This window comes from Protobothrops mucrosquamatus, unplaced genomic scaffold, assembly GCF_001527695.2.
Source record: "Protobothrops mucrosquamatus isolate PMUCROS unplaced genomic scaffold, P.Mucros_1.0 scaffold8, whole genome shotgun sequence".
Classification (NCBI taxonomy): domain Eukaryota; kingdom Metazoa; phylum Chordata; class Lepidosauria; order Squamata; family Viperidae; genus Protobothrops; species Protobothrops mucrosquamatus.
In genome coordinates this window covers 2,482,782-2,495,128 of record NW_015386395.1, presented here as the reverse complement: position 1 = coordinate 2,495,128, position 12,347 = coordinate 2,482,782, and the positions used below count along the sequence as shown (strand labels likewise).

Below are 12,347 nucleotides of genomic sequence, written 5' to 3'. Positions count from 1 at the left end.
TAGGGATGATTTTAGAAGTAATTTTAATTGGAAACACAGCCGTCAATATTTGGTTTTTAATTCGGTTTTATTGGGGTTTATATTGTTGTATTTTTGTATTTTTTATTTGTGTATAATATCTGTTTTTTAAATATGCTGTGAACCGCCCTGAGTCCTATGGGAGAAGGGCGGTATACAAATTAAATTTGAATGAATGAATTGTGAGTTTAGGTTAAAGATATGTTCATTTATGTTATCAATGTTGTTTTTAATCTCATCATGATTTAAGACAGGGGTAGTCAACCTTGGCTCTTTTATGACTCGTGAACTTCAATTCCCAGAATTCCTGAGCCAGCTGGCTCAGGAATTCTGGGAGTTGAAGTCCACGAGTCATAAAAGAGCCAAGGTTGACTACCCCTGATTTAAGACAATAGTCATTTGATTCTGTTGCAGCATTGCATATATTTTCTCCTGGAATGTATTTGCTCTGTTCCTGCAGATCTCTGATGTTCCACGCTGGGGTCTTCAGCAGGAGGTGTTAGGTGTGGTTTTCTGTCACTTTTAGATAAATATACAACATCCATCCTCTTAAGTAGTTTTTCACAGATATCATAGTCTCTTTAATTAGCTAACCAGCCCATCTTAAAATCCAAACAACCAAATCTTGTGTAGTTCTTATCTTTATATATGTTTATTGTAATTCAATATGTTTCCAATTATCAAAGCACCACTGAAAACAATATTTTGTAAGTTCTTCTTTTCAGGGGTCTTATGATTATCAACCAGCCAAGATTTCAATCCAAAGTGTTTAACAACCTGAAAGCTTTCCAGTAACTTCCTTTTTAGAAGATTAACCAAAGCTCAAGGTTTTTCTTTCTCTGTAAACAGTCTTTAACTTAAAAATGCAGCTCAGTTTATAATCCCAGAAGGTCAGCAGTTTCTAAACATATATAATTTCACTCTGTAGTAGATAGCCCAATGCTTTGTTCCCAGCTGTTTTTTGCTATTTCTGGGTGTCTTGCCAAATTCTGAGTCAATGCAACTATAGTTTTCTCTAGTTTTCCACTAGGTGTCAGTAGCTGTTCATTTTCCAGCTTTTAAAGCAAAAAGTTGTTGTTGTTGCTATTATTATTATTATTATTATTATTATTACTACTACTACTACTACTACTATTACTATTATTACTACTATTATTATTATTATTATTATTATTATTATTATTATTATTATTATTATTATTATTATTAAATTTCATCAATACTTTTTTTCAGGTATGGAATTTTAACAGTTTTCTTAGTTTTCAAATTTATCCAGACTGTAGTATTTTTAACCTCATTTTAATATATTTTTGTTCCCCATTTTAATTCGCCGCTTCCGTCTATGGGAGGGTGGGGTGTAGTCCCCTCACTTTGGGAGGATTTTTGCTTCTTGGGAATCTTTTCCAGGAAATCAGATACAAAATAAGAGACAGAAGATCGAATTCCTCACCCAGTTTCAAGCACGCTCTTCACATTGCTCTGGTTAGTGCCTTTGGACTTCGGCTGCAAGTAGCTTGGGCTGGTCACTGAAGTGTGGGCCAGCCTTTCTCCTGTCGGGTTAAAGGGTTTCCCCTGGATCGAGCGGGATGACTGCCATTGTTCCGTGATCATCGGGGCACCCCTCTTTCTTCGGTGCCTCTCCGGGGCGACTTTAGACCCATTTAGGGTCCCCTGGCAGGGCAAAACTAGCCGTAGGGTGCAGAGCTCCGCAATTCCCTCGACTGTGCGCTATGGTTCAAAACTAGAAGTCCGTCTATATAAACATTTTAAATAAATAAATAAAATAAATAAATCTTGCCTACCCCAACAATAAGGCTTTCCCAATTCGAAGGATGCACGAGATGCTGTCAGAAAGTCCTTGGCAAGAAAGAGAAAAGATTTCAGTCTTTTACCTTCCATTTGCATCCGAACTGACCTCTAATTCATTGTCCTGCAAACTTGCTAAGTTGGCTTACGATTTCCTGATATTTAAGGGAAGTGGACTGCAGGTAGTCCTCGATTTACGACCACAATTGAGCTTAATATTTCTGTTGCTAAGCGAGACATTTGTTAAGTGAATTTTGCCCCATTTTACAACTTTTCTTGCCACTGTTGTTAAGTGAATCACTGCATTTGTTAAGTTAGTCATATGGTTGTGAAGGTAATCTGGCTTCCGCTTCCCCATTGACTTTGCTTGTCAGAAGGTCACATCCCATGACCCCAGGGCATTGCGACCATCATAAATATGAGCCAGTTGCCAAGAAATGGGTTGGGCTCACCATCAAGACTAAGCAGGCCTCAGATTCCCTTCTGTGGCCCCTAGGCCTAGAGGCTCTTCTGATCAGGAATATGGAAAATCTAGGGTACGATTTCTTGTCATTTTGAGGTGAGAAACAGATGTAGAACTTCAGTATAAGTCTTGCAATAGATACAGGTAGTCCTCAACTTACAACAGGTCGTTTAGTGACCATTCAAGGTTACAACGGCACTGAAAAAAGTGACATGACCATTTTTCACACGCTCATTGCAGCATCCCCATGGTCATGTGATCAAAATTCAGACACTTGGTCACTGACTTGTATTTATGACGGTTGCAGTCTCCCGGGGTCATGTGATCACCTTTTGCAAATTTCTGTCAAGCAAAGTCAATGGGGAAGCCAGATTCACTTAACAACCGTGTTACTAACTTAACAACTGGAGTGATTCACTTAACAACGGTGGCAAGCACGGTCATAAAATGTGATAAAATTCATTTAATAACTGTCTCACTTGGCAGGAGAAATTTTGGACTCAGTTGTGGTCGTAAGTCAAGGACTACACCATTTAAAAAGACAAATAAAATTCCTGGGGAAAAAGTAACCACTGCATCTTCTCCGCTGTGCCCTACTGAAATGCTAGGAATGGTCCTCCCTTGTCTACAAGAAGGTAACTGCTTACTCCTACATTAACCTGTAAGGTGGGTGATTTGTTTGGCTTGGCATGTTGTAGGAACTCAGTCATGACAGAGCAAACTACCTATAGTTCAGTCTCATGTTCAAATGCAGCTTGTAAAAACTAATATTTTAACATATACGAATAATTTTTCTTTTGAATAAAATCTTATTTAGAATAAGCTAAAAACTAAAGCGGGTAGCCACAGACTCCAGGGTTTCTCCTCTCATTGACAATGTCAGTGAAAAGCAGGAGCCAATCCTTTTTTGGGCACAATTCTATACAGGTAGTCCTCGACTTACAATATTTCATTTAGTGACTGTTCAAAGTTACAATGGCACTGACCATTTTTCATATTATGACCTTTGCAGTATCCCCACGGTCATGTGATCAAAATTCAGATGCTTGGCAGCTGTCTCCTACTTATGACCGTTGCTGTGTCCCAAGGTCATGCGGGATCCCCTTTTGCAAACTTTTGTCAAGTAAAGTCAATGGGGACACCAGATTCACTTAACAATCGGGTTACTAATTTCTCATTTGCAGCAATTCACTTAACAGCTGTGGTAAGAAAGTACATAAAACTCACTTAACAAACATCTCACTTACCGACATAAATTTCGGGCTCAATTGTGGCCGTAAGTCGAGGACTGCCTATACTAATTTGATTGGGCATAACAGGTTACATGAGCACAGCAGTTAAGATTTCTTAGTCCAAGTTTAGGGTTTAGCTGTTGTGTGAATTTAGCCAAGGAATTATTTAGTCCTTATTTTAAGAAACCACAAGAGCATTTTGGACTGATTGACTAAAGAATCTAGTAAGGAGTCTTCTCTCTCTTTAAATAATGCTTTATGGATTACACATTTAACTTGCCGAACGGTTCACATACCCTTTTTAAAGTACACGACCACAATTGGGCCCAACATTTCTGTTGTTAAGTGAGACATTTGTTGAGTTTTGCCCCATTTTACAATCTTTCTTGCCACAGCTGTTAACTGAATCATTGCAGTTCTTCAGTTAGTAACACAGTTAAGTGAATCTGGCTTCTCCATTGATTTTGCTTAACAGGAGAGCGCAAAAGGGGATCACATGACCCCGGGATGCTGTAACGGTCATAAGTATGAACTAGTTGCCAAGCGTCCAAATTTTGATCACATGACCATGGAGATGCTTCAAAGGTCATAAGTGTGAAAAATGGTCATAAATCACTTTTTTTTAATGTCCTTGTAACTGAACGGTCACTAAATGAACTGTTGTAAATTGAGGACTATCTGTACATGCTACAAGCTCTCTTATGTAGCCCTAGTGGAATCCTATAGTCCGGGGTTATTTTTACGCTGACTGTGGTTGCCCGATACAGAGCCCCCTGGTTAAATTAACTAGTTTTCTCAATTTATCCGAGGGCAGCACCGTAAACTCTGAAGCAGTTCGAACCCGCCTATGCCTATGCCTGTGCCGAGGGATGCGGCTGGCTGAAACAGCCTCGGAAGCCGGAACTTCCAACTTCTCCCTTCATTCCCTCCCATTCTCCGCTGGGGACATAAACCGGCCGCTCTTTTGCACAACGTTCTTACTCGGCTCCCCGGGAATTGCAGCTGAGGCCGTCGGCCGGTTCCTCCCGCTTCCCTCCGCAGCCATATCGAAATCCAGGCGAGGAGGATCGGCCCCCTTACAGAGCAACTTCCTGTCCCGGGGAAAATGAAAGAGGGAGCCAACTAAGGGCGTTCCTGAGGGGATTTCCACTCCGTCCCCGAAATGTGGGAGAATTGCAAAATGACGGATGCAGTTCTTGACATAAGCCCACTCTGCATTTAACTTCTGAGGAGGCATGAGGTTTGCACCATGAAGCCTGCCCTGGATCACACGTGGATCACACATCGTAAGCTTAGTTGTGGTTTGTGTAAGCTACAGCTGTAGTTAAGTGCCCTCCAAACACCCACCATGAGAAGCGGGTACAGCGGTTATTTTATGGCAATGCTTCTCAACCTCAGCAACTTTAAGAGGTGTGGACTACGACTCCCAGAATTTCTCTCCTGGCTGGGGAATTCTGGGAGTTGAAGTCCCCATCTTTTCAAGTTGCTTAGATGGAGATGCACTCCTTTATGGCAAACTGAGGTTTGTGAACTCAACCCAAGAATAATCCCATGGACGTTTGGCCGAATTCTCATACTGTAACATACTGCTAATGGGCATTCTTAACATTTTGGTTTATTATGTTGTGTGAATCTAACTGCTATGCAGCAGTTGGTAAATCAGGATGAGGAAAATGTGGATTAGCCTGTCAGAGGTTCATCTGCATCACTCAGGCCATAAATGCATTTCTTCTGGACTTGCCTTGCCCACCACACCCCTATTTAATAATTCCTTCAGACAGGCCTGCCCTATCCCATGACCTCATCCTTCGTGGGAATGCCCCATTTATGCTAGATACAGCTATATATGAGGCCAGATCTGGCTGTCTAAAGAAAGGTGGGCTCGACTGATATCAGCAAAGTTCTGGAAGGTATTATCAAGCAGGAAGCTGGTGAGCATTTAAAAAAGAAAGTGTTTCAAAGTTGTATAAAGGAATTTCATATGTATTTTGAAAAAGTAAATGTAAAGAGGATACTTTTTATCATCTCAGAATTTGTAGCAAAGCGAAGAAATATTGAGACCAGATCTTTATTTTAATTCAGAGGATTCTTAATATAAAATTGAAACTGGAAGTCTTTTTCAGGTTGTCCCAAAGGTGTTTTTTAGAAGGCAACTGGACTTAAACAAAGTCCAGTTGCGTTTTGAAAAAGCATCTTTGGGACAGCTATGACCTGGATGACTGAGAAGCTCCATACCATAAACTCTTTCTTTCTCATTTGATGGATAAAGAACTTGAAAGAAAAGTTGGAATTGTTTTACTATATATATAGACAGCAGCGATAGTTTTACATGCACAAAGATGGATAGATACTTCAGTTCCCATAACGGAAGAAGGGATGGTAAAGACGGTGGAGTTGGGGGAGATGGCAAAACTGACTGTGGAGTTGGGGGAGATGGCAAAACTGACTGTTTTAAAGACAAATTATCTAGTTTTGTTTCCACCTGGCAATTGCTTCTGAATTCCGAATGGGAAAAAAAATGATTTTGGGTTTTTATTGGTTGACTTTGTTGTTATAGAAATGGTTTGAATGAAGTAGAAATGAGAAGCAAAAAGTTGAGGTTGTAACTTTTCTTGTACTTTGAAAAAAGTTATGTCAATTTTTAAAAAAATCTTTGTATCTTTTTTCTGTTATTTCTATTTGCATTTTGCCTTGTAATCAAAATTAGAAAATAACGTGCTGTATGTTAATAATGTATACTATAGAGCAAATGAACCCAACCCAACCCTCTTTTTTGCTAGAATGTCCAGTTTAGTTGACCAGAGGAATACACTCTTACCTTGATTTCCTGATACTCCGATAGAAAAAAATAGAGCTATGCTATAATTAGGTGGATACTGTATAGAGCTGGTGGACAATTGTACTCAACACAAGTATCCATCAAGTTGGTGATTAATGGTTGAGTGGAGTACCTCCTTGCTAATTCAATGCTGTGCAAAATATTATAAATAATCTGGCTGAAAAAAAGTTATTAATAGCTCATGGCTACTGCTGATAAACAGGTGGCAGCTCCGCTTGGGGAAATTTTGCTCAGTTCCAGCTGATGCATGCTATGGTCCTTTCTAGAACTGGAAGGTGGACCAAAGTAACTCACGACCTTACAGTATGATCTCTAGGTTTGACTTCTGCAATGCATTTCACTAAACTCTTACCTTTGAAAAAATAGTTGGGAGCCCCACTTGATGTAGAACAGCAGCCCATTTGCTGATAGAGGACATCCATTACAACCGCATTCACACCCATGTCAAGTACTGCCATGGCTACTAATCGGCTTCTTAGCACAATTCAGAGTGCTGGAATCAATCCATACAGCCCATCATGGCTCAGCACCCAGGTAATCCCTGGGAGAACTGGCCTGTTTAATTCACTTCTCCCAAGAAAGATGTTGACAGACTTCCCTTAATGATTAAGGGACAGAAGACAATGTTTTTCTGTTATGCCTGCACCCCTGGAGAATAGTTCAGGGTACTCCAAACTTGGCAACTTTTAAGACTTGTGGACTTCAACTCCTAGAATTCCCCAACCAACATGACTGGCTGAGGAATTCTGGAAGTTGAAGTTGAAGTCTTAAAGTGGCCAAGTTTGGAGACCCCTGGAATAGTTTATTATCCCCAAAGCCCTGGACCACACCTTCCCTGATGACATTTGGGAAAGCAGTGGAGATCCAGCTGCTTCAAAACTTTTACAAAGTGTAATTTTAACTATACCGCTGTCACCAGCGAATGGGCACCATGATGGGTGGATTATTTATGGATTTTTTTACTATGTAGGCATCAATTTTCTGACGTTTTTACCTTGTAAACTGCTGGGAGATTTTTTGGGGAGACCAGCATTATATATACTTGAGCAGCGTGGCCAAATGCAGATGATCCTCAACTTACAACCATTTGTTTAGTGACCATTTGAAGTTACAACAGCTCTGAAAAAAGTGGCGTGCAACTGGTCCTCGCACTTACAATTCTTGTAATGTCCACGTGTCACATGATCAGGCGCTTGGCAACTGGCATGTATGTATGATGGCTGCAGTATCCCAGGGTCATGTCATCATTTGCAACCTTTCCCAGCCAGCTTTCAACAAGCCAGGTCAGCAGAGAAGCCAGAATCACTTAATGACCACATGATTCGCTTAGCAATGGCAGTGATTCACTTAACTGTGGCAAAAAGTCATAAAATTGGATGCAACTCGCTTAACAACTTCCTTGCTTACCGATGGCAATTCTGGTCCCAATTGTGGTTGTATGTTGAGGACTACCTGTATAGTGTAAACCCAGGAATTATGATTAGCAAATCACATCTTATGGCTTAGTGCAGGGGTAGGCAACCTTGCTCTTTTATGACTCGTGGACTTCAATTCCCAGAATTCCTGAGCCAGCATGGCTCAGCTTGGAATCCTCTCCCTTTGCCCTCAGCATGGCTGGCTCAGGAATTCTGGGAGTTGAAGACCACGAGTCATAAAAGAGCCAAGGCTGCCTACCCCTGGCTTAGTGTAATGTTTCCCAGCCTGAGCAACTTTGAACAGGTGTGTATTTCAATTCCCAGAATCCCCCCAGTCAGCAGTGTTTTATTGAATTCACCAATATTGGAGGTGTAGCCTCCCTTGGTGAACACAAGGAAGGTATGGATGGGACTGACTGGGTGTTTCTTCCAACTAACTTTGCAACAATAGACCTAGAGATGTACAGTATGACTAAGTTTTTAGTCCTAAAAAACTGAAGTACATTATGTGCTGAGTAACATATATATCGCTGAAGACACAAAAATCACATATATTTTCTGAAATCTACTGAAGTGATACCCTTGTTATCAGTTATCGATTCTTACACCATCATCATTTCTATACAGACAACTCTGGAACATGCACATTAGATTTTTTTTTTTCGTTTTTAATTTCCACACTAACGAAAACAATCCGTTGTAACTTCAGTTGACAGATTAAAGATGAATCAAACATTTTTTTAAAAAATTATAAAATGGGAAGGTAGATTTCAAAATTTCTTTTTTTGTTAAAAAAAGTGTAGAAACTATTGCCTAAGTAAGGGAAGGGTCAATTGCATAGAAAATACAGACATGAATAAACTTGAACAGTGGAACAGCTAACCTGGGTACATGATAACGTTGGCTTTACAATCAGATGTGACTGGATTCCATCCTAAAAAGCACAGCTAACGCCAATGTCGGCCATTGTGTCTCAGGCCCGCAGACCTCTTGCGGTAATGTCAAACCCCAGAAATATACATAATTCAAGAATCTAATTCCTGATTAAAAACATGACAGCTCGTTAGGATGTATGATTAAGCAGGCAAAGATACCAGGCTGAGGCCAGTTAAGAGAATTGTGTTCACAGGGCTGACAGTATCAAATATTGTTTCCTTCCTTCATTGCCTTCTGAACAAATAAAGGTTTTCTGAAGTGAATCTGATGGCAAGAGCTTAAGTTGGCTGAGAAACCATCAAAACTACATCTGGCTAATCTTGGAGCCTTGGAACAGGAACTTTTGGGCAAGACCTACTCTTCATCTCAGCAATCTACTGATGTAGCGCAGGGGTCCTATGCTGAGCTGAGGGGATATGGAGCAGGAGGGCATCCTGTGAACAGTTCCTCTGGCCCCATGGAGCTTGCCCATCCATGAAGACTATTGGCTAAGAAAGGTGGATGTCCAGAGGCAATCCACCCAGCGTTATTTGTTACAGCTACTTGCCTCATACTGGCTACTTGCCAATGTGCAAGGTGCATGTACTTTTACCACTGGGTGGCGAAAGAATAGTTGAACGTGCTGGTGCAACGAGAAGGGTCCCCCATACATTTGGGGAAGGGAAGCCTGATGCAAAACAAGCATCTGAAGAAAAACAAAGCATCATCCATGTGAAGGTACAAATCCAGGGTGATACACGCACAGATTTAGGCATAACTGAATCTCAACTGACAATAGCCAACTGGCAAAAAACAAAACAAAACTCCACAGCATCATTGCCTGCTAATCCCAAACTAATGCCATAAAACACAGCCATGCTACCTTAACTCTATAAGCCACACTTCCTCAAAGAGTCAGAGACCTTGAAAGAAAGAGAAAAAAAACCCTCACAGCTTGAAATATCAAAGCACTACAAAAAATAATCCAAAGATCTAGATAAACCCAATCCAACCCACCCCCAGGTCCAGTAAATTCACACTCCTGGACTCTTTTACTTCACAATTCCAAAATTATTATATTATGAAAATCCACAGCACCCCAAAATACTTTAAAGAATTGCAACAGAAGCCTCAGCGTTCACAAACCTATTATATATTATGTATTGTTCTGCTTCTGGCCCTTCTGAGAAAAATGGAATTTGCCCAACCTATCTAAGCCCAACCCTTAATGGCAATTCATTCCCTCCCTAACCCAACCCCCTGAGGTAACAAAATCCCTCCCCAATATAATTATTCAAGTACAATTAATTCATATTGACCCAATCCTGCCTCCAATGCATTCACTGCCCCCAAACCTTATATCTCATTTCATTTCTCCAGCCGCAACTTGTAACATCCGGCTGAACCAATGTGCTTGGATGAGTAGAAGGGTCATTAGCTGGCTAAATCTACAAAGGATGATTAAAGAGATCCCAGATGTTAGCCTAGCTTGATGCACTACCAAAATATAAACTGAGCACAACAGATGGAAGAATGTACAACTGTATCAGGAAGTCTGACAGGGATACCTCACTTAGAATTAGCAAGAGGATGGAGAAAAAGCAGGTTTCTAGAACTGGACAATCATACCCTTAAAAATCTTCTGCCATTGGCTTGGCCATAACTATTTCTTTGCAACGAAGAATGATCTAAAAGAATTCCTTGACTTCTACTTGAGGGTTGCTACCTATCAATGTCTGTCAGATTTGGCAGTCCTAGCATTATCAAATGATAGCTTATGTTGGCTTTGTTCACAAAACATGATGAGAAGGAAGCCACAAGTGGCAGAGAGGGGGGCAGTTTAAACCCCATGTGCCAGCTTTTTTTTTTTAAACTCAAATCTCTGATGGATGGGATCACCCAAATTCTCAATGGTTGTATCTTAGCTCTTTGACTTGGAAGCATCTGCGATTTGAAGGTACAGCACCAGATGAAAAGAATCCTGGATGGCAACCTTATTGTGGGGGAAGAACAAAGTGAGCTTTCAAACTGGCATACATGCTCCCTCACTAGCAGAGATTACTTGTTCAGTGCATCACACAAACAGGGCTTGGACTAAGCTATGTGAAAGACACCAATAGTCTAACCCAGAGGTGAGGAATTATGGCCCCTTTATGACTTGTGGACTTCAGCTCCCAGAACTCCTGGGCCAGCATGGCTGGCTCAGTAATTCTTGGCGTTGAAGTCCACAAATCATAAAAGGGCCATAGTTCCCCATCCCTGGTAACCCAATGTAGAATAGCACAGCTACTAACTACACCGTCTTCCATTCCTGGCAGCTAAAACAACAAAGATGTTGTGACAGCAACAGGGAAAACTGATGACCAAAAGTCACCTAATAAACAATAGAACTGGGATTGCTGATTTTTTTTTTGCCTCTCACTTCGCTTGATAAATCAAACAATTTCAATACCCGAGCTCTTGATCAAATAGTTCAACGATGTATTATTTGGCCCACCCCCTCTAGTTTAATATAGCTTGAACAGTTTCAACTAGAATTCCAAGGCAAATGCTGTAAAGAAGTATAAGGACACATTTTGATTATCCGTTGACTGACAAGGAAGATAAAGGAAAAATGAATGTAAACACTTTGGGGGAAAAATTCAAAGCAGGGGTGGGAATCTGTGACCTCCTCATTAGAGGCTGCTGAAGTACAATTCCCGGCAACACCCACCATGGCAGCTGTTGGGATTTTTAATTCAGCAACATCCTCCAGTTCAATGTTTCTCAACCTTGGCAACTTGAAGATGTGTGGACTTCAATTCTCAGAATTCTGGCTGGGGAATTCTGGAAGTTGAAATCCACGTGTCTTTAAGTTGCTGAGTTTGCAAAACATTGATCTGGAGGATCACAAGTCCCTATTCCAGATCAGAGAATGATAAATATTTCCTGCACACCAATAAATATCAACGTGAAGTTCATAATTCAAAATGGGTATCAATATGTGGGCATATTTTGGGGGCATATATGCAGATGCTCCATCTTTAGCACATAGAGCTGCAGTCACAATGTTTAGCATTGCACACACGAACATAAAAAGCCAAAAAAGCCAAAAAACCCCCAACCTACAATAGTCACATGCAGCCGAATGTCTCAACCGTTATCACAGCTATAATGAGATACAAAGTACTAGGACATGGTAGAAGAGAGTATGATTTGCTGGAATTCCTGGAGATTTCTTTTTTATTTGGCTGAGTCTAAAGACTAAGAAACCCCAAGGGTGATTCAACTCAACCAGGTTCCCTCAACTTGGCCTCCTCAAAATGGATTAAGACTGCAACTTCCAGAATTCCCAACCAGCATATTATTTGAGAAACTTCCAGAGGTCACCAGGTTGGGGAAGGCTGAGGTAAAATACAGAAATGGAGAAGCGAGCAATGAAAAAAAAAATCTCTCTTGTAGAATAAATAGATCAGAAGCCCTTTGCATTCTCTCTTCTTCATTTCTTGACTCAGATCTCCAAGGCAAGTGAAAAGTTAATTTCTATGAGGACAGAATGAAGCAGTAAAGGAAAGGGAATCTTCCAGTCATTTAGTCTCAGTCTTGCAATGTCTTCTGCGCTCCACTTGGAGACATGTTGCTTTTATAAAGCACTTTTCTCACCTTTTTTTTTTTTTTTG

The 12,347-nt window shown here is 40.6% G+C and overlaps 1 protein-coding gene across 1 annotated transcript in view; it reads right to left on the bottom strand.

Moving 5' to 3' along the window:
- LOC107282547 (apoptosis regulator BAX-like) overlaps positions 1 to 4,571 on the bottom strand; it is a 16,341-nt gene extending 11,770 nt beyond the window's left edge. The window contains exons 1-2 of the mRNA XM_015810342.1: positions 4,501 to 4,571; positions 1,821 to 1,875 (exon numbers count right to left, since the gene is read on the bottom strand). Of these exons, the coding sequence (XP_015665828.1) occupies positions 1,821 to 1,875; positions 4,501 to 4,564 (119 nt within the window). The 5' untranslated portion in view covers positions 4,565 to 4,571. The remainder of the gene's footprint in view (positions 1 to 1,820; positions 1,876 to 4,500) is intronic.
- Positions 4,572 to 12,347: the final 7,776 nt, after the last annotated feature.